Source organism: Oncorhynchus kisutch, unplaced genomic scaffold (genome assembly GCF_002021735.2).
Source record: "Oncorhynchus kisutch isolate 150728-3 unplaced genomic scaffold, Okis_V2 scaffold851, whole genome shotgun sequence".
In the NCBI taxonomy this organism is placed as follows: Eukaryota; Metazoa; Chordata; class Actinopteri; order Salmoniformes; family Salmonidae; genus Oncorhynchus; species Oncorhynchus kisutch.
In genome coordinates this window covers 4,367-30,602 of record NW_022262796.1, presented here as the reverse complement: position 1 = coordinate 30,602, position 26,236 = coordinate 4,367, and the positions used below count along the sequence as shown (strand labels likewise).

General features: G+C 41.1%; 2 protein-coding genes across 6 annotated transcripts in view; both read right to left on the bottom strand.

Annotated features, from left to right (window-relative positions):
• Window positions 1-4,239, bottom strand: part of LOC109884147 (centrosomal protein of 192 kDa) — an 83,239-nt gene extending 79,000 nt beyond the window's left edge. Inside the window, exons 1-5 of one of the 3 annotated variants that reach the window (XM_031816672.1) lie at window positions 4,199-4,220; window positions 3,943-4,084; window positions 3,274-3,493; window positions 2,521-2,631; window positions 1,521-1,675 (exon numbers count right to left, since the gene is read on the bottom strand). In XM_031816672.1, coding sequence (XP_031672532.1) covers window positions 1,521-1,675; window positions 2,521-2,631; window positions 3,274-3,440 — 433 coding nt within the window. In that variant the 5' untranslated portion in view covers window positions 3,441-3,493; window positions 3,943-4,084; window positions 4,199-4,220. Of the gene's footprint in view, window positions 1-1,520; window positions 1,676-2,520; window positions 2,632-3,273; window positions 3,494-3,942 lie in introns of all 3 variants that reach the window. The other 2 variants (XM_031816671.1, XM_031816673.1) reach the window with 2 other exon arrangements.
• A 2,097-nt stretch (window positions 4,240-6,336) lies between these two features.
• LOC109884145 (nucleoporin SEH1) lies at window positions 6,337-25,284 on the bottom strand. Of its 3 annotated transcripts, XR_004207756.1 has the most exons (10): window positions 25,060-25,283; window positions 24,666-24,716; window positions 24,354-24,500; window positions 23,961-24,172; window positions 21,911-22,009; window positions 18,190-18,330; window positions 17,800-17,954; window positions 15,703-15,856; window positions 13,689-13,844; window positions 6,337-7,979 (listed from the first exon to the last, which is right to left on the bottom strand). XR_004207756.1 is itself a non-coding variant. In XM_031816674.1 (9 exons), exons 1-9 carry the CDS (start codon window positions 25,168-25,170, stop codon window positions 7,757-7,759), a joined length of 1,293 nt encoding a protein of 430 aa, XP_031672534.1. In that variant the 5' UTR covers window positions 25,171-25,284; the 3' UTR covers window positions 6,337-7,756. The 3 variants fall into 3 exon arrangements, 2 of the variants coding, with proteins under 2 accessions (XP_031672534.1, XP_031672535.1); XM_031816674.1 differs by lacking the exon at window positions 13,689-13,844 and having other exon boundaries at window positions 25,060-25,284; XM_031816675.1 differs by lacking the exons at window positions 6,337-7,979; window positions 13,689-13,844 and adding an exon at window positions 13,857-13,902 and having other exon boundaries at window positions 25,060-25,282.
• Window positions 25,285-26,236: the final 952 nt, after the last annotated feature.

The window sequence follows — 26,236 nt, the reverse complement described above, 5'->3', positions numbered from 1 at the left end:
TGGCAGGGAAGCCTAGTGGTTAGAGCATTGGGAAGGTTGCAAGTTCAAACCCCCGAGCTGACAAGGTACAAATCTGTCGTTCTGCCCCTGAACAGGCAGTTAACCCACTGTTCCTAGGCCGTCATTGAAAATAAGAATTTGTTCTTAACTGACTTGCCTAGTAAAATAAAGGTTAAATAAAAAATAAAAATAAATAAATACCACTACCAGTAATAATACTAGTAATAATACTACCACTACCATCACTGCGAATAATACTACCACAACTAATACTAATAATAATACTTGCTACTACTACTAACCACCACTACTAATACTACCACAAATAATAATAATACTACCACTACTAATACTACCGCTACTAATACTACCACTACTAATACTACCACAAATAATAATACTACCACTACTACTACTAATAATAATAATAATACCACTACTAATACTAATATCACTACTAATAATAATACTTACTACTACTACTAACCACCACTACTAATACTACCACAAATAATAATAATACTACCACTACTAATACTACCGCTACTAATACTACCACTACTACTACTAATAATAATAATAATACCACTACTAATACTAATATCACTACTAATAATAATACTTACTACTACTAACCACCACTACTAATACTAACCACCACTACTAATACTAACCACCACTACTAATACTACCACAAATAATAATAATACTACCACTACTAATACTACCACAACTAATACTAATATCACTACTAATAATAATACTTACTACTACTACTAACCACCACTACTAATACTACCACAAATAATAATAATACTACCACTACTAATACTACCACAAATAATAATAATACTACCACTACTAATACTACCACTACTAATACTACCACTACTAATACTACCACTACTACTAATAATAATAATAATAATACCACTACTAATACTAATATCACTACTAATAATAATACTTACTACTACTACTAACCACCACTACTACTACTAACCACCACTACTAATACTAACCATCACTACTACTACCACAAATAATAATAATATCACTAATAATAATAATACTACTACTAACCACCACTACTACTACTAACCACCACTACTAATACTACCACAAATAATAATAATACTACCACTACTAATACTACCACAAATAATAATAATACTACCACTACTAATACTACCACAAATAATAATAATACTACCACTACTAATACTACCACTAATAATACTACCACTACTAATACTACCACAAATAATAATAATACTACCACTACTAATACTACCACTAATAATAATAATAATAAATAATAATAATACCACCACTACTACTAATACTACCACTACCACTAATAATACTACTACTAATAAATGCTATTTATCAGACTCTTTTATCCAAAACCACTTAGTGACGTGTGGATACCATTTGATTTATGGGTGGCCGCTGGAATCGAACCCACAACCCTGGCATTGCATGCACCACGCTCTACCAACCGAGCCACACAGTGTTACCGTCTCCATGGTCAGAGTGTCTTCCAGGGAGAGGTCCAGTCTGGGTGTTGGGGCCGAGGGAGGAGGCTCTAGTCCTGGGCTCTGTCTCGTCCAGATTCACCTTCACCAGCATGTCTGAGAACCGGTGGGCTGCTATGAAGTCATCTGCATCATCTCTGAGAGGTGGAGAGAGACAGAGAGGGGATCCATGTGAGCAATATTTTCACTGAAGCAAACATGGGGGATATTCACATCCCAAACCGCATGCTAAAGCACTGGGGGACGGCAGTACGCCGTGAGGTAAAGCACTGGGGAACGGCAGTACGCCGTGTGGTAAAGCACTGGGGGACGGCAGTACGCCGTGTGGTAAAGCACTGGGGGACGGCAGTACGCCGTGTGGTAAAGCACTGGGGGACGGCAGTACGCCGTGAGGTAAAGCACTGTGGACGGCAGTACGCCGTGAGGTAAAGCACTGGGGGACGGCAGTACGCCGTGAGGTAAAGCACTGGGGGACGGCAGTACACCGTGTGGTAATGCAGGACGCCGTGAGGTAATGTAGGACGCCGTGAGGTAATGTAGGACGCCGTGAGGTAATGCAGGACGCCGTGAGGTAATGCAGGACGCCGTGAGGTAATGCAGGACGCCGTGAGGTAATGCAGGACGCCGTGAGGTAAAGCAGTATGCCGTGTGGTAAAGCACTGGGGGACGGCAGTACACCGTGTGGTAAAGCACTGGGGGACGGCAGTACACCGTGAGGTAAAGCACTGGGGGACGGCAGTACACCGTGAGGTAAAGCACTGGGGGACGGCAGTACACCGTGTGGTAAAGCACTGGGGGACGGCAGTACACCGTGTGGTAAAGCACTGGGGGACGGCAGTACACCGTGTGGTAAAGCACTGGGGAAAGGCAGTACGCCGTGAGGTAAAGCAGTACAACAATGTGCTCCTTGGAAAGGAAGTCAGCATAGAGCCCTGCATGACATGACTTCCACAGCTGCTAAAACAAAACTCCTGATACTCACAGCTCATCTTTGAAGCTGAGGGCGAATTGTCCCTGTTCCTTGTTGTTGGACTGAGAGTTAGCCAGAGAGAGCCGTCCGTCCTCCAGATATGACGCCTGGACAGCATTTACTCTGGAGAGAAAGGAGTGAGATTCATTTTTAGTAGTCAGATCGTTATGAACACTGATCAGAGCTACATAACGGTAACACTGCTTTAGAAGGTCCTGAGCCAGAACCCCTATAGTTCTGCAGGGCCTTGTGTTCCAGTGACAGGTCCTGAGCCAGAACCCCTATAGTTCTGCAGGGCCTTGTGTTCCAGTGACAGGTACTGAGCCAGAACCCCTATAGTTCTGCAGGGCCTTGTGTTCCAGTGACAGGTCCTGAGCCAGAACCCCTATAGTTCTGCAGGGCCTTGTGTTCCAGTGACAGGTCCTGAGCCAGAACCCCTATAGTTCTGCAGGGCCTTGTGTTCCAGTGACAAGTCCTGAGCCAGAACCCCTATAGCTCCGCAGGGCCTTGTGTTCCAGTGACAGGTCCTGAGCCAGAACCCCTATAGTTCTGCAGGGCCTTGTGTTCCAGTGACAGGTCCTGAGCCAGAGCCCCTATAGTTCTGCAGGGCCTTGTGTTCCAGTGACAGGTCCTGAGCCAGAACCCCTATAGTTCTGCAGGGCCTTGTGTTCCAGTGACAGGTACTGAGCCAGAACCCCTATAGTTCTGCAGGGCCTTGTGTTCCAGTAACATTGCTGTTGATGTTAAGCGGTGCTGCTGACCCACCTGTTGTCGGCCCCAGCTCTAATTTTAGCCACGGTGGAGGCAGCTACGGGCAGCCCCAGGGTGGAGGCCAGGGTGATGTTCCCCAGGGTGGCACGGCTGCTGCCCACAGAGCTAGACAGGAAACTGGGGAAAGCCTCATCCTCGATGTTGCTGAAACTCTCGGTCATTATGTTGGGCTACGGTTAGGCCCGCTACCTCAGGTTCTACTACAGACCATCAACTGAGTGGAGAGAAAGAAAAAAAATATTAATCACAATTGCTGATAAACATGTCAGTCAGACGAGCAACACCGCAGTTCATAGTGGAAAGTGTGTCGTGATTAAAACAAACACTGACATGCAGATTCCTCCTCGTGATGTTCAAAGACTCGGAAATACCCAGTCAATTCACTCCGGTCCAAACTCAAGCAACAAGTTAACCAACAACACAAAGTAAAACAAGATACTGTCACATTGTCCCATCTAGATGAATATTAGATGGACAGATAAATGTAGTCATTGTAGTCAAATGTAGATAGATGTAGTCAATGTAGCAAGTCATTTTTGTCGTTGTGGCCTGACAAAACATATCTTGTGTTGACACAGAGGAAAGTTTGTCAAGGCAAGTTATAGTTAACTACAAACACTTTAAACAATGTGGATGTAGACACAAATAAACCTTTTAACTTACTGAATAGTTTAAGGCCAGTACTTAACCCCAAAATACCGAAAGTAAACAGCGTTACAATGTTCACAACAAATGAAGAAGCTTCTTCTCTCCCGGAGTGAAAACCGACGAGACGGAGCCGCAAGACACCGTAACCTTACTGTTTCTAAAGTAACAACAAGTTTAGGTGATTATTTCGCTACACAATTAACAAAAAGTTAAGAGAATTATCTATTTTCATAGCCAGTTGTAAGTGTAACGTATTTTGTCGGTAACAAACCGTAGCAGGAGCCTCGGAGAAACACTGTATTCGGTTGGACCAATCACAGGAAGCCCGCGCTAAGCGACCATCACTATGGGCGGGACGGAGACAGGAAAGAGACGTTTTGATTGGACTAACCTCTTTGACCGTGTGAAAGGATGTATCACCATTGGATTGTTATCTTGTCATTTAACTATAATTAGTTCAATTGTAGAGGCCTATTCACATATATATATATATATATATATATATATATATATATATATATATATATATATATATATATATATATATATATATATATATATTCTTAAAGTATAACTGGATTTAAGTGCTTCTCATCAACTAATTGTTGTCATTTCTAGTTAAATTGTATATTATTTTTGCTCATGAAATGTACATGATATATATTCAAAATGTGTAGCACTTGTTGCAGATTCAATAGGATCCATACCATATCATCCATCCTAAGTCTAAGGAGTGGTCAGGAACTTGCAGGAGTATCATATGTTCCCCACAGCAGCTGCAGCCATCACTTGGCTAGTTGACAGCTGCACAGTCAATACAACACACCATACTAATGCTGACCGACTCCCATCTTTCTACAGACTTCAGAGATACTTGCTGTGATTTGTGTACAGTATGAGAAGGACAAGACAGTTTCATGAGAGAAACCCAGTGTTAGAATGTAAAGTGCCCAGGGCCCTCAGACTGACAGTTTCATGAGAGAAACCCAGTGTTAGAATGTAAAGTGCCCAGGGCCCTCAGACTGATAGTTTCATGAGAGAAACCCAGTGTTAGAATGTAAAGTGCCCAGGGCTTTCAGATCAGAATCCAGGCTCAGACCATGTGATGCCTCTGGATCACTATGTATTATTGTAAAGGCTGATTCACATGGTAGTCAGTCATGGATGACACATTGTGAGTGTAAAGGATGATTCACATGGTAGTCAGTCATGGATGACACATTGTGAGTGTAAAGGATGATGATTCACATGGTAGTCAGTCATGGATGACACATTGTGAGTGTAAAGGATGATGATTCACATGATAGTTAGTCATGGATGACACATTGTGAGTGTAAAGGATGATGATTCACATGGTAGTCAGTCATGGATGACACATTGTGAGTGTAAAGGATGATTCACATGGTAGTCAGTCATGGATGACACATTGTGAGTGTAAAGGATGATGATTCACATGGTAGTCAGTCATGGATGACACATTGTGAGTGTAAAGGATGATGATTCACATGATAGTTAGTCATGGATGACACATTGTGAGTGTAAAGGATGATGATTCACATGGTAGTCAGTCATGGATGGCACATTGTGAGTGTAAAGGATGATTCACATTGTGAGTGTAAAGGATGATTCACATGGTAGTTAGTCATGGATGACACATTGTGAGTGTAAAGGATGATTCCCATGGTAGTCAGTCATGGATGGCACATTGTGAGTGTAAAGGATGATTCCCATGGTAGTCAGTCATGGATGGCACATTGTGAGTGTAAAGGATGATTCCCATGGTAGTCAGTCATGGATGGCACATTGTGAGTGTAAAGGATGATTCCCATGGTAGTCAGTCATGGATGACACATTGTGAGTGTAAAGGATGATGATTCACATGGTAGTCAGTCATGGATGGCACATTGTGAGTGTAAAGGATGATTCCCATGGTAGTCAGTCATGGATGACACATTGTGAGTGTAAAGGATGATGATTCACATGGTAGTCAGTCATGGATGACACATTGTGAGTGTAAAGGATGATTCACATTGTGAGTGTAAAGGATGATTCCCATGGTAGTCAGTCATGGATGACACATTGTGAGTGTAAAGGATGATTCCCATGGTAGTCAGTCATGGATGACACATTGTGAGTGTAAAGGATGATTCCCATGGTAGTTAGTCATGGATGGCACATTGTGAGTGTAAAGGATGATTCCCATGGTAGTCAGTCATGGATGACACATTGTGAGTGTAAAGGATGATTCCCATGGTAGTTAGTCATGGATGGCACATTGTGAGTGTAAAGGATGATTCCCATGGTAGTCAGTCATGGATGACACATTGTGAGTGTAAAGGATGATTCCCATGGTAGTCAGTCATGGATGACACATTGTGAGTGCACACGTGCATGGGATACACAGCTACATTGTATAACAGCGTTGGGTTTTATTGTTACTGTGGTGATGGTATAGTCAGTTTTGACATTTAAATGAGCATTTATTCTTTAAAATCTCTCATATGCATTGACTAGCCCCCATTTCATTAATGCAACAACATTAGGCTTGAAATTAAACACACGCAGGAATAACACACGCAAGAATTACACCCACATTAATTACACCCACACAGGAATTACGCCCACATTAATAACACCCGCATGAATTACACCCACGTGAATTACGCCCACGTGAATTACGCCCGCAATAATTACACCCACATGAATAACGCCCACATGAATAACACCCACATTAATACCGCCCACATGAATAACACCCACATGAATAACACCCACATGAATAACACCCACATGAATAACACCCACATGAATAACGCCCACATGAATAACACCCACATGAATAACGCCCACATGAATAACGCCCACATGAATAACACCCACATGAATAACACCCACATGAATAACACTCACATGAATAACACCCGCATGAATAACACCCGCATGAATTACACCCGCATTTATTCTTTAAAATCTCTCATATGCATCGACTAGCCCCCATTTCATTAATGCAACAACATTAGGCTTGAAATTAAACACACGCAGGAATAACGCCCACATTAATAACGCCCACATTAATTACACCCGCATGAATTACGCCCACATTAATAACCCCCACATGAATAACCCCCACATGAATTACACCCGCAGGAATTACACCCACATGAATTACAACCGCATGAATTACACCCGCATGAATTACACCCGCATGAATTGCACCCGCATGAATTGCACCCGCATGAATTACGCCCACATAAATAACACCCACACCCACAAAGCCACGGTCTTGTAAAGACACATTCCAACACAGTGATGTGAGTTTGAACCGCAGGCACCGTAGTAAACCAGCATGTTGGTTTTTAATTAAATAAAAAACAAGATCAAATATATCTAGAGAATCATCACTCACAACTCTGGGAGACTACATCTGGGCCGACTGCCAGGGAGGCAGACTGTCAGACTGTCAGTCAGCACTAGGGCTGTTTAAATATGGAGGGACTATCGTAAACAAAATGGCTAAGAAATCATTACATTTTTGCTCATGAAGATTCACTGGTTTTATGCACCAACCAAACTGTTCTGGGAGAGGGGAAGGTCTTCTTCTGATTAGTCACTAAGAAGAAGAGTATCCTCCCAGTCAGCTGTGTTCAGGCAGGGTGTTGAGGGCTCTAGAGGGTCAGCCGTGTTCAGGCAGGGTGTTGAGGGCTCTAGAGGGTCAGCCGTGTTCAGGCAGGGTGTTGAGGGCTCTAGAGGGTCAGCCGTGTTCAGGCAGGGTGTTGAGGGCTCTAGAGGGTCAGCCATGTTCAGACAGGGTGTTGAGGGCTCTAAAGGGTCAGTCGTGTTCAGGCAGGGTGTTGAGGGCTCTAGAGTGTGAGTACAGTCTGTGCAGGGACAGAGGGGATTGGGGGGGCTGGCCATGGATGGCCATGGGGGACTGGGGGAGCTGGCTGTGGGGGCTGAACTGGGCATCAGAGTGCTCTATCAGAGAAGGGGGGGGCAGCAGGTGGCCGTACCTGGACCCTGCCCTGGGGGCATCCAGAGGGGGGAAGAAATACCTGAAACAACAGACAGGAACAGACAGGAAACAAGACAACAATGGGATACAAAGAAATAAACAAAAACAGAGAAATGAGAGGTGAATTAAAATCGGAAAAGGGGGGACGTGAACAGGCTACGGCAGCTGTACAGAACAGAATAAAGGGGGACGTGAACAGGCTACGGCAGCTGTACAGAACAGAATAAAGGGGAGACGTGAACAGGCTACGGCAGCTGTACAGAACAGAATAAAGGGGGGATGTGAACAGGCTACGGCAGCTGTACAGAACAGAATAAAGGGGAGACGTGAACAGGCTACGGCAGCTGTACAGAACAGAATAAAGGGGGACGTGAACAGGCTACGGCAGCTGTACAGAACAGAATAAAGGGGAGACGTGAACAGGCTACGGCAGCTGTACAGAACAGAATAAAGGGGGACGTGAACAGGCTATACAGAACAGAATAAAGGGGGGATGTGAACAGGCTACGGCAGCTGTACAGAACAGAATAAAGGGGGACGTGAACAGGCTACGGCAGCTGTACAGAACAGAATAAAGGGGAGACGTGAACAGGCTACGGCAGCTGTACAGAACAGAATAAAGGGGGGACGTGAACAGGCTATACAGAACAGAATAAAGGGGGATGTGAACAGGCTACGGCAGCTGTACAGAACAGAATAAAGGGGGACGTGAACAGGCTACGGCAGCTGTACAGAACAGAATAAAGGGGAGACGTGAACAGGCTACGGCAGCTGTACAGAACAGAATAAAGGGGGACGTGAACAGGCTACGGCAGCTGTACAGAACAGAATAAAGGGGAGACGTGAACAGGCTACGGCAGCTGTACAGAACAGAATAAAGGGGAGGGTAAGAGGAGGTGCAGAAGACACTGTATTCAGCAGAACACAGACACATTAACACAACAGGAGACACTGTATTCAGCAGAACTAACAGAAGACATTGTATTCAGCAGAACACAGACACATTAACACAGAAGAAGACTATGTGGTAAGGTATTCAGCAGAACTAACAGGAGACTATGTGGTAAGGTATTCAGCAGAACTAACAGGAGACTATGTGGTAAGGTATTCAGCAGAACTAACAGGAGACTGTGCGGTAAGGTATTCAGCAGAACTAACAGGAGACTGTGTGGTAAGGTATTCAGCAGAACTAACAGGAGAGTGTGTGGTAAGGTATTCAGCAGAACTAACAGGAGACTATGTGGTAAGGTATTCAGCAGAACTAACAGGAGACTATGTGGTAAGGTATTCAGCAGAACTAACAGGAGACTGTGTGGTAAGGTATTCAGCAGAACTAACAGGAGACTATGTGGTAAGGTATTCAGCAGAACTAACAGGAGACTGTGTGGTAAGGTATTCAGCAGAACTAACAGGAGACTGTGTGGTAAGGTATTCAGCAGAACTAACAGGAGACTGTGTGGTAAGGTATTCAGCAGAACTAACAGGAGACTGTGTGGTAAGGTATTCAGCAGAACTAACAGGAGACTGTGTGGTAAGGTATTCAGCAGAACTAACAGGAGACTATGTGGTAAGGTATTCAGCAGAACTAACAGGAGACTATGTGGTAAGGTATTCAGCAGAACTAACAGGAGACTGTGTGGTAAGGTATTCAGCAGAACTAACAGGAGACTGTGTGGTAAGGTATTCAGCAGAACTAACAGGAGACTGTGTGGTAAGGTATTCAGCAGAACTAACAGGAGAGTGTGTGGTAAGGTATTCAGCAGAACTAACAGGAGAGTGTGTGGTAAGGTATTCAGCAGAACTAACAGGAGACTATGTGGTAAGGTATTCAGCAGAACTAACAGGATACTGTGTGGTAAGGTATTCAGCAGAACTAACAGGAGACTATGTGGTAAGGTATTCAGCAGAACTAACAGGAGACTATGTGGTAAGGTATTCAGCAGAACTAACAGGAGACTGTGTGGTAAGGTATTCAGCAGAACTAACAGGAGACTATGTGGTAAGGTATTCAGCAGAACTAACAGGAGACTGTGTGGTAAGGTATTCAGCAGAACTAACAGGAGAGTGTGTGGTAAGGTATTCAGCAGAACTAACAGGAGACTGTGTGGTAAGGTATTCAGCAGAACTAACAGGAGACTATGTGGTAAGGTATTCAGCAGAACTAACAGGAGACTGTGTGGTAAGGTATTCAGCAGAACTAACAGGAGACTATGTGGTAAGGTATTCAGCAGAACTAACAGGAGACTGTGTGGTAAGGTATTCAGCAGAACTAACAGGAGACTGTGTGGTAAGGTATTCAGCAGAACTAACAGGAGACTGTGTGGTAAGGTATTCAGCAGAACTAACAGGAGACTGTGTGGTAAGGTATTCAGCAGAACTAACAGGAGACTGTGTGGTAAGGTATTCAGCAGAACTAACAGGAGACTGTGTGGTAAGGTATTCAGCAGAACTATGTGGTAAGGTATTCAGCAGAACTATGTGGTAAGGTATTCAGCAGAACTAACAGGAGACTGTGTGGTAAGGTATTCAGCAGAACTATGTGGTAAGGTATTCAGCAGAACTATGTGGTAAGCTATTCAGCAGTTCTACAGAACAGAAGACACTGTATTCAGCAGAACTAACAGAAGACACTGTATTCAGCAGAACTAACAGGAGACTATGTGGTAAGGTATTCAGCAGAACTAACAGGAGACTATGTGGTAAGGTATTCAGCAGAACTAACAGGAGACTGTGCGGTAAGGTATTCAGCAGAACTAACAGGAGACTGTGTGGTAAGGTATTCAGCAGAACTATGTGGTAAGGTATTCAGCAGAACTAACAGGAGACTATGTGGTAAGGTATTCAGCAGAACTAACAGGAGACTATGTGGTAAGGTATTCAGCAGAACTAACAGGAGACTATGTGGTAAGGTATTCAGCAGAACTAACAGAAGACACTGTATTCAGCAGAACTAACAGGAGACTATGTGGTAAGGTATTCAGCAGAACTAACAGAAGACACTGTATTCAGCAGAACTAACAGGAGACTATGTGGTAAGGTATTCAGCAGAACTAACAGGAGACTGTGTGGTAAGGTATTCAGCAGAACTAACAGGAGACTGTGTGGTAAGGTATTCAGCAGAACTATGTGGTAAGGTATTCAGCAGAACTAACAGGAGACTATGTGGTAAGGTATTCAGCAGAACTAACAGGAGACTATGTGGTAAGGTATTCAGCAGAACTAACAGAAGACACTGTATTCAGCAGAACTAACAGGAGACTGTGTGGTAAGGTATTCAGCAGAACTAACAGGAGACTATGTGGTAAGGTATTCAGCAGAACTAACAGAAGACACTGTATTCAGCAGAACTAACAGGAGACGGTGTGGTAAGGTATTCAGCAGAACTAACAGGAGACTGTGTGGTAAGGTATTCAGCAGAACTAACAGGAGAGTGTGTGGTAAGGTATTCAGCAGAACAAACAGGAGACTATGTGGTAAGGTATTCAGCAGAACTAACAGGAGACTATGTGGTAAGGTATTCAGCAGAACTAACAGGAGACTATGTGGTAAGGTATTCAGCAGAACAAACAGGAGACTATGTGGTAAGGTATTCAGCAGAACTAACAGGAGACTATGTGGTAAGGTATTCAGCAGAACTAACAGGAGACTGTGTGGTAAGGTATTCAGCAGAACTAACAGAAGACACTGTATTCAGCAGAACTAACAGGAGACTATGTGGTAAGGTATTCAGCAGAACTAACAGGAGACTATGTGGTAAGGTATTCAGCAGAACTAACAGGAGACTATGTGGTAAGGTATTCAGCAGAACTAACAGGAGACTGTGTGGTAAGGTATTCAGCAGAACTAACAGGAGACTATGTGGTAAGGTATTCAGCAGAACTAACAGGAGACTATGTGGTAAGGTATTCAGCAGAACTAACAGGAGACTATGTGGTAAGGTATTCAGCAGAACTAACAGAAGACACTGTATTCAGCAGAACTAACAGGAGACTATGTGGTAAGGTATTCAGCAGAACTAACAGGAGACTATGTGGTAAGGTATTCAGCAGAACTAACAGAAGACACTGTATTCAGCAGAACTAACAGGAGACTATGTGGTAAGGTATTCAGCAGAACTAACAGGAGAGTGTGTGGTAAGGTATTCAGCAGAACTAACAGGAGACTATGTGGTAAGGTATTCAGCAGAACTAACAGGAGACTATGTGGTAAGGTATTCAGCAGAACTAACAGGAGACTATGTGGTAAGGTATTCAGCAGAACTAACAGAAGACACTGTATTCAGCAGAACTAACAGGAGACTGTGTGGTAAGGTATTCAGCAGAACTAACAGGAGACTATGTGGTAAGGTATTCAGCAGAACTAACAGAAGACACTGTATTCAGCAGAACTAACAGGAGACACTGTATTCAGCAGAACTAACAGGAGACTATGTGGTAAGGTATTCAGCAGAACTAACAGGAGACTATGTGGTAAGGTATTCAGCAGAACTAACAGGAGACTATGTGGTAAGGTATTCAGCAGAACTAACAGGAGACTATGTGGTAAGGTATTCAGCAGAACTAACAGGAGACTATGTGGTAAGGTATTCAGCAGAACTAACAGAAGACACTGTATTCAGCAGAACTAACAGGAGACACTGTATTCAGCAGAACTAACAGGAGACTATGTGGTAAGGTATTCAGCAGAACTAACAGGAGACTATGTGGTAAGGTATTCAGCAGAACTAACAGGAGACTATGTGGTAAGGTATTCAGCAGAACTAACAGGAGACTATGTGGTAAGGTATTCAGCAGAACTAACAGGAGACTATGTGGTAAGGTATTCAGCAGAACTAACAGAAGACACTGTATTCAGCAGAACTAACAGGAGACTGTGTGGTAAGGTATTCAGCAGAACTAACAGGAGACTATGTGGTAAGGTATTCAGCAGAACTAACAGAAGACACTGTATTCAGCAGAACTAACAGGAGACACTGTATTCAGCAGAACTAACAGGAGACTATGTGGTAAGGTATTCAGCAGAACTAACAGGAGACTATGTGGTAAGGTATTCAGCAGAACTAACAGGAGAGTGTGTGGTAAGGTATTCAGCAGAACTAACAGGAGACTATGTGGTAAGGTATTCAGCAGAACTAACAGGAGACTATGTGGTAAGGTATTCAGCAGAACTAACAGGAGACTATGTGGTAAGGTATTCAGCAGAACTAACAGAAGACACTGTATTCAGCAGAACTAACAGGAGACTGTGTGGTAAGGTATTCAGCAGAACTAACAGGAGACTATGTGGTAAGGTATTCAGCAGAACTAACAGAAGACACTGTATTCAGCAGAACTAACAGGAGACACTGTATTCAGCAGAACTAACAGGAGACTATGTGGTAAGGTATTCAGCAGAACTAACAGGAGACTATGTGGTAAGGTATTCAGCAGAACTAACAGGAGACTATGTGGTAAGGTATTCAGCAGAACTAACAGGAGACTATGTGGTAAGGTATTCAGCAGAACTAACAGGAGACTATGTGGTAAGGTATTCAGCAGAACTAACAGGAGACTGTGTGGTAAGGTATTCAGCAGAACTACAGACCTGTATTGTTATATACTGCTGCTCTTTGTTTTTCTTACCGCATACTTAAAAAATAAAATATATTTTCTTAAAACTGCTTTGTTGGTTCAGGGCTTTTAAATCAGCATTTACCTGCAGTATTCGGGCACATGTGACAAATACAATCTGATGTAAAATAAAGCAACACCTATTAGAAGTATTGCCGAAGCATCCTGGTCCATGCATGGTCACCAGGGTGCTCGCTGGTCAGCGGGCTTTAGGTTAACAGTACGCAGGCTGGTGGAGTGTCTTCAGGGCAGTCAGGCTCCGCAGGCGAGGGCTAAAGGGGATCCTCTGGCCGTTCCTGTGTGCATGCAACAAGCAGCATCCATCACGTCCAATAGACCACACAGGGATGAGTCCTTATTGAAAACGGGACAATAATACGCAAGCTAACTATTTCATTTTTTTTTAATTAGATTGAATGAAATTGTACAAAACACACAGTCGTCAACAAATCACCATACGATAGATAGTACTAGGAGTATAATGTCTGGAAACTGAATGTTGATGTACAGTACTAGGAGTATAATGTCTGGAAACTGAATGTTGATGTACAGTACTAGGAGTATAATGTCTGGAAACTGAATGTTGATGTACAGTACTAGGAGTATAATGTCTGGAAACTGAATGTTGATGTACAGTACTAGGAGTATAATGTCTGGAAACTGAATGTTGATGTACAGTACTAGGAGTATAATGTCTGGAAACTGAATGTTGATGTACAGTACTAGGAGTATAATGTCTGGAAACTGAATGTTGATGTACAGTACTAGGAGAGAGAGTATAATGTCTGGAAACTGAATGTTGATGTACAGTACTAGGAGTATAATGTCTGGAAACTGAATGTTGATGTACAGTACTAGGGTGGAATAATGAATATAAACTGAATGTTGATGTACAGTACTAGGGTGGAATAATGAATATAAACTGAATGTTGATGTACAGTACTAGGGTGGAATATTGAATATAAACTGAATGTTGATGTACAGTACTAGGGTGGAATAATGAATATAAACTGAATGTTGATGTACAGTACTAGGGTGGAATATTGAATATAAACTGAATGTTGATGTACAGTACTAGGGTGGAATAATGAATATAAACTGAATGTTGATGTACAGTACTAGGGTGGAATATTGAATATAAACTGAATGTTGATGTACAGTACTAGGGTGGAATAATGAATATAAACTGAATGTTGATGTACAGTACTAGGGTGGAATATTGAATATAAACTGAATGTTGATGTACAGTACTAGGGTGGAATAATGAATATAAACTGAATGTTGATGTACAGTACTAGGGTGGAATAATGAATATAAACTGAATGTTGATGTACAGTACTAGGGTGGAATAATGAATATAAACTGAATGTTGATGTACAGTACTAGGGTGGAATAATGAATATAAACTCAGCCATGTGTGTGTTATTAAAGCACTAGCATGTTCGTCAGTCATTATTTCATTCAGATTAATTGCAGATTACCAGCAGGTTAATAGTGATTATTATCAGATTATATTCCAGATGCTCCTACAACATGCAAAGATTATGGACACCTTTTGGTAATTATTTGATATATTGAAAATATAAACGTTTATTATTTATCAATATGCCCTTTAAACATTCTACACATGCTATTATAAGATTACATCAAAAGAGTCAATTATTCAATTTAGCGAGCTTGTATGTTTGGCCCTGGTATGTATTGGAATAATGCCCATTTCCAGGGCATTATGTGAGGACGACAGACATCTTTAATAACTCATCTAAAATGTTTTAAAAATGTATATTCTTCAAAATAACATTCATGTTCCAATCAACATAAGTGTCAATAAACAATTACCGAAAATTATTGTACAATCCAAAACATCAGTCTGCTGTTGTACGAACATTAAAAAACTGTAGCAAATAGCCCTCCCAAACACTCCTTTTATGACGAGCAGACAGACCTGCCACGGGGAGCAGGCCTACGTGCTGGGTCTGGCCTGCTGGGCCTTGCCACAAGCCAAGCTCTTTGCATGAGCGCAACACACAGTGTCAGTTGACCCAGGGAGGGGGGGGGGTCAGCGCTGCAGTGTCAGTCAGGCCCAGAGAGAGTAAAGCAGTGAGGCAGTCAGTCGCCAGCTCTGGCTGGCCGACAGAGGGCGCGGCCTCCTACCTTCCTGCAGCAGAGCCGTTCAGTGCATTCTGGGAGGTCTGGACAGTGGACCCCACCATGGTATTCATGGCACCGGGTTGTCCTGACGACCCGTTGACTGGACTTCCGTCTCCCTTCAGGATGCCTGTACACTTCCAGTTGTCCATATAGTTGGCTGGGGACCAGAAGATGGGAACCAATGAAACAGTGTAAATGTGTGGGGAACTTTACACAGTTCACGAGTAGACGGCCACTTCTATTTCCCTTCAGCTAAACCATTGGCTTTAAAATGACTGGATAGACTTTTAGCCCGGTCCCAAACCTGTTGGTGCTGCCTGGCCAACTAGTGGTCATTGTCAAGCTGCAGCGTATGACATAATAAACTAGTTCAGTCAGTTAAAAGATGCTCTCAAACATTTAACATTAAAAGGCTGAAACAGATCCCTGTTTTGTGCACTACGTCATCCATTCTGTATTTTGGTACACTACGTCATCCATTCTGTATTTTGGTACACTACGTCATCCATTCTGTTTTTTGGTACACTACGTCATCCATTCTGTTTTTTGGTACACTACGTCATCCGTTCTGTTTTTGGTACACTACGTCATCCATTCTGTATTTTGGTACACATCGTCATCCATTCTGTTTTTTGGTACACTACGTCATCCATTCTGTTTTTTGGTACACTACGTCATCCATTCTGTTTTTTGGTACACTACGTCATCCATTCTGTTTTTTGGTACACTACGTCATCCATTCTGTTTTTTGGTACACTACGTCATCCATTCTGTTTTTTGGTACACTACGTCATCCGTTCTGTTTTTTGGTACACTACGTCATCCATTCTGTATTTTGGTACACTACGTCATCCATTCTGTATTTTGGTACACATCGTCATCCATTCTGTTTTTGGTACACTACGTCATCCATTCTGTTTTTTGGTACACTACGTCATCCATTCTGTTTTTTGGTACACTACGTCATCCATTCTGTTTTTTGGTACACTACGTCATCCATTCTGTTTTTTGGTACACTACGTCATCCATTCTGTTTTTTGGTACACTACGTCATCCATTCTGTTTTTTGGTACACTACGTCATCCATTCTGTATTTTGGTACACTACGTCATCCATTCTGTTTTTTGGTACACTACGTCATCCATTCTGTTTTTTGGTACACTACGTCATCCATTCTGTATTTTGGTACACTACGTCATCCATTCTGTTTTTTGGTACACTACGTCATCCATTCTGTATTTTGGTACACTACGTCATCCATTCTGTTTTTTTGTGCACTACGTCATCCATTCTGTTTTTTTGTGCACTACGTCATCCATTCTGTTTTTTGCGCACTACATCATCCATTCTGTTGTTTTGTGCACTAAGTCATCCATTGTTTTTTGTGCACCAAGTCATCCATTCTGTTTTTTGGTACACTACGTCATCCATTCTGTTGTTTTGTGCACTACGTCATCCATTCTGTTTTTTTGTGCAATACGTCATCCATTTTGTGCACTACGTCATCCATTTTGTGCACCACATCATCCATTCTGTGCGATGTTGTTGTGCTTTAAGCTGCGATATGTAACTTTTTGGGGGAGACCTGACCAAATACACATAGAAATATAAGTTATAGATCTGTTATGTTCTATGCTACTCGGTCTTGAATGTGTTTTTTGTGTCTTTTACTTTTGTACACCAGCTTCAAACAGCTACAAATACAATATGGTTATGGACAATATTTCACAGTGATTTAGATGGTACCAGTATTACATTATAGTTGCTTTTGTCACAAACAGAAAGTAATCAAACTATTAGAATTTTTCAGCAACCAGGAAATGGAGCGATTTCTCCATAGTACATCTTTAAGATCCCAGAGTGCATCGTTAATACGATCTCTGTGTTTCAGTCTATACTAGAAAGATCACCTTTTCAGTCTATACTAGACAGATCACCTTTTCAGTCTATACTAGACAGATCACCTTTTCAGTCTATACTAGACAGATCACCTTTTCAGTCTATACTAGACAGATCACCTTTTCAGTCTATACTAGACAGATCACCTTTTCAGTCTATACTAGACAGATCACCTTCTCAAGTCTATACTAGATAGATCACCTTTCCAGAGTCGGACACAGCCGTCGTCTCCTGAGGAGGCCAGCAAGGTGCTAGTGATGTTCCAGGAGACTCTCCACACCTGGGAGTTGTGGTTGTCGAACTGGGCCACGATCTGAACCTCAAATTTAGTAGGGCCTGTTGAGCTGCTCTCCTTACTGTCAGACGAGAGAGAGATGCAGAACAGGTCAGTATAATATATGGACACGGTACAGGCTCTGAACGGCTGTGATCTGCTACTTAGACAATACAGTAAGTCGAAATATATATATCCAGCTAATATCTATTAGAAAACTCAATATGTACTCCTAGAAGTCAGAAAACGTTAGTAAAAAGTGTACAAAAAAATATATATAAATTTTTTAATATTTAAATCGCAATTCATACACTCACCGCAAAGGTACCAACTTAAAGATCCGAACATCTTTGGTTGCTATGGCGAGCACGTGGAAGGACCGCCCCAGGTTAGGGGAGAAGGCTATGTCATGCACCGCATCAGTCACCGTCATCAATGTCTCGGCTTTCGCATATTTCCTGATCAAAGACAAGAGAATTCCCCTCTTAAAGTAGAGGAGTCTCTAACAACATGATAACGTGAACTAAAAGACCAGGTTCATGTAACCATCTGCTCCACCTGTATGTCATAATGTAAGGTAATAAGGTAATAATAACCCCTCTTAAAGTAGAGGAGTCTCTAACAACATGATAACGTGAACTAAAAGACCAGGTTCATGTAACCATCTGCTCCACCTGTATGTCATAATGTAAGGTAATAAGGTAATAATAACCCCTCTTAAAGTAGAGGAGTCTCTAACAACATGATAACGTGAACTAAAAGACCAGGTTTGAATAATCCCTCTTAAAGTAGAGGAGTCAATCATTGTACTAATAATGTAATAGGACTGACCTAGTGTTGTCATTATACTAATAATGTAATAGGACTGACCTAGTGTTGTCATTGTACTAATAATGTAATAGGACTGACCTAGTGTTGTCATTATACTAATAATGTAATAGCCAGGTAATAAGACTGACCTAGTGTTGTCATTGTACTAATAATGTAATAGCCAGGTAATAAGACTGACCTAGTGTTGTCATTGTACTAATAATGTAATAGGACTGACCTAGTGTTTTCATTGTACTAATAATGTAATAGGACTGACCTAGTGTTTTCATTGTACTAATAATGTAATAGGACTGACCTAGTGTTTTCATTGTACTAATAATGTAATAGGACTGACCTAGTGTTGTCATTATACTAATAATGTAATAGCCAGGTAATAAGACTGACCTAGTGTTTTCATTGTACTAATAATGTAATAGCCAGGTAATAAGACTGACCTAGTGTTTTCATTGTACTAATAATGTAATAGGACTGACCTAGTGTTGTCATTATACTAATAATGTAATAGCCAGGTAATAAGACTGACCTAGTGTTTTCATTGTACTAATAATGTAATAGCCAGGTAATAAGACTGACCTAGTGTTTTCATTGTACTAATAATGTAATAGGACTGACCTAGTGTTGTCATTATACTAATAATGTAATAGCCAGGTAATAAGACTGACCTAGTGTTTTCATTGTACTAATAATGTAATAGGACTGACCTAGTGTTTTCATTGTACTAATAATGTAATAGGACTGACCTAGTGTTGTCATTATACTAATAATGTAATAGCCAGGTAATAAGACTGACCTAGTGTTGTCATTATACTAATAATGTAATAGCCAGGTAATAAGACTGACCTAGTGTTGTCATTATACTAATAATGTAATAGGACTGACCTAGTGTTGTCATTATACTAATAATGTAATAGGACTGACCTAGTGTTGTCATTATACTAATAATGTAATAGGACTGACCTAGTGTTGTCATTATACTAATAATGTAATAGGACTGACCTAGTGTTGTCATTATACTAATAATGTAATAGGACTGACCTAGTGTTGTCATTATACTAATAATGTAATAGGACTGACCTAGTGTTGTCATTATACTAATAATGTAATAGGACTGACCTAGTGTTGTCATTATACTAATAATGTAATAGGACTGACCTAGTGTTGTCATTATACTAATAATGTAATAGGACTGACCTAGTGTTGTCATTATACTAATAATGTAATAGGACTGACCTAGTGTTGTCATTATACTAATAATGTAATAGGACTGACCTAGTGTTTTCATTATACTACTAATGTAATAGGACTGACCTAGTGTTTTCATTATACTAATAATGTAATAGGACTGACCTAGTGTTTTCATTATACTAATAATGTAATAGGACTGACCTAGTGTTTTCATTATACTAATAATGTAATAGGACTGACCTAGTGTTTTCATTATACTAATAATGTAATAGGACTGACCTAGTGTTTTCATTATACTAATAATGTAATAGGACTGACCTAGTGTTGTCATTATACTAATAATGTAATAGGACTGACCTAGTGTTTTCATTATACTAATAATGTAATAGGACTGACCTAGTGTTGTCATTATACTAATAATGTAATAGGACTGACCTAGTGTTTTCATTATACTAATAATGTAATAGGACTGACCTAGTGTTTTCATTGTACTAATAATGTAATAGCCAGGTAATAAGACTGACCTAGTGTTTTCATTGTACTAATAATGTAATAGGACTGACCTAGTGTTGTCATTATACTAATAATGTAATAGCCAGGTAATAAGACTGACCTAGTGTTTTCATTGTACTAATAATGTAATAGCCAGGTAATAAGACTGACCTAGTGTTTTCATTGTACTAATAATGTAATAGGACTGACCTAGTGTTGTCATTATACTAATAATGTAATAGCCAGGTAATAAGACTGACCTAGTGTTGTCATTATACTAATAATGTAATAGCCAGGTAATAAGACTGACCTAGTTTTGTCATTATACTAATAATGTAATAGGACTGACCTAGTGTTGTCATTATACTAATAATGTAATAGCCAGGTAATAAGACTGACCTAGTGTTGTCATTATACTAATAATGTAATAGGACTGACCTAGTGTTGTCATTATACTAATAATGTAATAGGACTGACCTAGTGTTGTCATTATACTAATAATGTAATAGGACTGACCTAGTGTTGTCATTATACTAATAATGTAATAGGACTGACCTAGTGTTTTCATTATACTAATAATGTAATAGGACTGACCTAGTGTTGTCATTATACTAATAATGTAATAGGACTGACCTAGTGTTGTCATTATACTAATAATGTAATAGGACTGACCTAGTGTTGTCATTATACTAATAATGTAATAGGACTGACCTAGTGTTGTCATTATACTAATAATGTAATAGGACTGACCTAGTGTTGTCATTATACTAATAATGTAATAGGACTGACCTAGTGTTGTCATTATACTAATAATGTAATAGGACTGACCTAGTGTTTTCATTATACTAATAATGTAATAGGACTGACCTAGTGTTTTCATTATACTAATAATGTAATAGGACTGACCTAGTGTTGTCATTATACTAATAATGTAATAGGACTGACCTAGTGTTTTCATTATACTAATAATGTAATAGGACTGACCTAGTGTTGTCATTATACTAATAATGTAATAGGACTGACCTAGTGTTTTCATTATACTACTAATGTAATAGGACTGACCTAGTGTTTTCATTATACTAATAATGTAATAGGACTGACCTAGTGTTTTCATTATACTAATAATGTAATAGGACTGACCTAGTGTTTTCATTATACTAATAATGTAATAGGACTGACCTAGTGTTTTCATTATACTAATAATGTAATAGGACTGACCTAGTGTTTTCATTATACTAATAATGTAATAGGACTGACCTAGTGTTGTCATTATACTAATAATGTAATAGGACTGACCTAGTGTTTTCATTATACTAATAATGTAATAGGACTGACCTAGTGTTGTCATTATACTAATAATGTAATAGGACTGACCTAGTGTTGTCATTATACTAATAATGTAATAGGACTGACCTAGTGTTGTCATTATACTAATAATGTAATAGGACTGACCTAGTGTTGTCATTATACTAATAATGTAATAGGACTGACCTAGTGTTGTCATTATACTAATAATGTAATAGGACTGACCTAGTGTTGTCATTGTACTCGTAGATCTGAACCTTCCCACCGTACATCACGTTGCTGTCATCACTTCCCACTGCTATCATGGGAGGGTGGGCGCGAGAACTAAGGAGACAAGGATACATAGACAGTTAGACAACTAGGTAACATGTTAATAGGCATCAATACAATAGCCCATCAGTATCTGCAGCTGCTGATAAATAGACAGTTAGACAACTAGGTAACATGTTAATAGGCATCAATACAATAGCCCATCAGTATCTACAGCTGCTGATAAATAGACAGTTAGACAACTAGGTAACATGTTAATAGGCATCAATACAATAGCCCACCAGTATCTACAGCTGCTGATAAATAGACAGTTAGACAACTAGGTAACATGTTAATAGGCATCAATACAATAGCCCATCAGTATCTACAGCTGCTGATAAATAGACAGTTAGACAACTAGGTAACATGTTAATAGGTATCAATACAATAGCCCATCAGTATCTACAGCTGCTGATAAATAGACAGTTAGACAACTAGGTAACATGTTAATAGGCATCAATACAATAGCCCACCAGTATCTACAGCTGCTGATAAATAGACAGTTAGACAACAAGGTAACATGTTAATAGGCATCAATACAATAGCCCATCAGTATCTACAGCTGCTGATAAATAGACAGTTAGACAACTAGGTAACATGTTAATAGGCATCAATACAATAGCCCACCAGTATCTACAGCTGCTGATAAATAGACAGTTAGACAACTAGGTAACATGTTAATAGGCATCAATACAATAGCCCATCAGTATCTACAGCTGCTGATAAATAGACAGTTAGACAACTAGGCATCAATACAATAGCCCATCAGTATCTACAGCTGCTGATAAATAGACAGTTAGACAACTAGGTAACATGTTAATAGGCATCAATACAATAGCCCACCAGTATCTGCTGATAAATAGACAGTTAGACAACTAGGTAACATGTTAATAGGCATCAATACAATAGCCCATCAGTATCTACAGCTGCTGATAAATAGACAGTTAGACAACTAGGTAACATGTTAATAGGCATCAATACAATAGCCCATCAGTATCTACAGCTGCTGATAAATAGACAGTTAGACAACTAGGTAACATGTTAATAGGCATCAATACAATAGCCCACCAGTATCTGCTGATAAATAGACAGTTAGACAACTAGGTAACATGTTAATAGGCATCAATACAATAGCCCACCAGTATCTGCTGCTGAAGGAAAGATCCAAATGCATTTTCACAGCAGTGGAACAGTAACATCTTGAGAAACTCTACAGCCCTCAAACTCAACTCTGGACCTCGAAGCCAGCGTCACTGCATTTTATCATTGTTCTAATTTAGACCGGGGACACCAGCTACATGCAATTCATTATCAGGTAGAACAGAAAACCAGCAGGCTCTGGACCTCGTAGGGTCAGAGTTGAATACCCAATGCTATAGAGAATGTAACACAGGGGTGTTACAGTGTGTGCTGTGTCCAATCAGCAACACTTTAGTTCATTGGACACTGTGTACAATCAGCAACACTAATGAACACTTTAGTTCATTGGACACTGTGTCCAATCAGCAACACTTTAGTTCATTGGACACTGTGTCCAATCAGCAACACCAATGAACACTGTAGTTCATTGGACACTGTGTCCAATCAGCAACACCAATGAACACTGTAGTTCATTGGACACTGTGTCCAATCAGCAACACCAATTAACACTGTAGTTCATTGGACACTGTGTCCAATCAGCAACACTGTAGTTCATTGGACATTGTGAATAATTGACAAATAAAAGTGATTTCATCTTAAAAATGACTGACTGGTTTCACCTGGAGTGAATTGGGCCTAAATGTATGGACTCAGTGATGCTGACCTGGTTTCACCTGGAGTGGATTGGGCCTAAATGTATGGACTCAGTGATGCTGCCCTGGTTTCACCTGGAGTGGATTGGGCCTAAATGTATGGACTCAGTGATGCTGACCTGGTTTCACCTGGAGTGAATTGGGCCTAAATGTATGGACTCAGTGATGCTGACCTGGAGGGGTTCCAGGAGATACAGGAGCAGCTGAGTTTACAGGAGATCTCATGCTGCAGGGACCACTGGCTGAGGTTCATCACGTCTGGAGCCTCGTAGACCCTCACCACCCCGTCTGCTGAGCACGTGGTCAGCATCAGACCCATGTGTTTAGGAGCAAACTTCACGTCCGTCACCGACGTCCTGCTGTCCACCAGGGTCGTCCTCTTTATCTAGGCAGAATGAGAATAATTTGCCGATACTGCACACCAAGGCACATGTCTCTTTCACCCAATAACTTGGGTCAAAGAATCACCTCACAGCAGTGGCTGGATAATAGCCTGGTACAAGATCGGCAGGACAATACAAATATATGTGAGACCAGGCTCGTAGCGGAATGTCCAGGAGTCTTACCCAGTGGCTCTGCCCCCTCTGTTTGTCATTAGACTCCCCAACTATCTCCTCCCACACAGCGGCTGTTCGGTCAAAGGAGCATGAGGCCAGCACCTGTCCAAACTCAGGGTGGGCCCATGTCACCCTCCATACTGACCCGCTGTGTGTCTGCAAAGACCAGTCAATAACAAACCTTCATTCTACACACCATTTCAGGATTGAATAAGCAAAGAAAGTCCTTTCAAAAAGGGAGAGGAGCTAGCTACAATTCAAAGCGAATACTTTAAAAACACACTTTTAAATCTTGGCGTGTAAGAAATAAAACCGACTTGCCTTCCAGCTGGCAGTGCAGTGCCAATCCCCACTTTCACTCTTGTCCCAAACCTGAAGGATGCAGAACATTGACAATGGTTCACTAAAGCAAGCTCTGGTTACAGTCTGGGCATTTTGTTTACATCCTAGCTAGCATAGCAAGCTAGCTGCATGGCTTGCAAACTAGCTGGTTAGCTTAGTTAACGTTAGCTAGCTAACTGTTTTAAAACTGCAAATATTATCAGTGAATTACTTTTCTCTAAAAGTGGGTAATATTAATCAAGTAAACTAGTTAGCTGCAGTTAATTTGGTTACTGAATTAGCTGTTAAGTTCAATATTAATAAGGTAAAAAGTTAGCAAGCAAGCTAGCCTGCTACTAGCTAGTTAGCTTAGCTCACTCGTTTTTTTTTTTACCTTGACACTTTGGTCACTTGAACACGTTGCCATTCTCCGGCCGTGAAAATCGTAGGAAACATCGTGGATTAGATCTTTGTGATCTGCTGCAATGCTACGAGCCACAAACATGTTTATTTTAGTAGTTAAGTTATTTCCCCCACTGAGCCTCTCCTTCTCAGAACGGATGCTGCTGTCATGTGGCCTCGGCTCCCAGTGTTCACACTTCACATGGTGACCACAAAGAGGCGTAAAAACCCTTGTATTTGCTAGATTCAATCAAGAGAGTGTAACTACGCTAAGCTAATGTACAATCTTTAAAGAAACTTTACTGGTTATGGGTGCCAGTCTTTAGTACTAATTTAAAACCTTAATCAATACAACTAAACTCAGCAAAAAAATACGTTTATTTTCAGCAAACTTAACATGTGTAAATATTTGTATGAACATAGCAAGATTCAACAACTGAGACATAAACTGAACAAGTTCCACAGACATGTGACTAACAGAAATGGAATGAGGTGTCCCTGAACAAAGGGGGGGGGGGGGGGTCAAAATCAAAAGTAACAGTCAGTATCTGGTGTGGCCACCAGCTGCATTAAGTATTGCAGTGCATCTCCTCCTCATGGACTGCACCAGATTTTCTCGTGCTTGTTGTGAGATGTTACCCCACTCTTCCACCAAGGCACCTGCAAGTTCCCAGACAATTCTGGGGGGAATGGCCCTAGCCCTCACCCTCCGATCCAACAGGTCCCAGATGTGTTGGGATTGAGATCCGGGCTCTTCCCTGTCCATGGCAGAACACTGACATTGCAGGAAATCTAAGCAAAGAACGAGCAGTACGGCTGGTGGCATTGTCATGCTGGAGGGTCATGTCAGGATAAGCCTGCAGGAAGGGTACCACATGCACAGCGTTGAGATTGCCTGCAATGACAACAAGCTCAGTCCGATGATGCTGTGACACACCGCCCCAGACCATGACGGACCCTCCACCTGCAAATCTATCCCGCTCCAGAGTACAGGCCTCGGTGTAACGCACATTCCTTCAACGATAAACGTGAATCCGACCATCACCCCTGGTGAGACAATACCGCGACTCGTCAATGAAGAGCACTTTTGCCAGTACTGTCTGGTCCAGCGACGGTGGGTTTGTGCCCATAGGTGACGTTGTTGCCGGTGATGTCTGGTGAGGACCTGC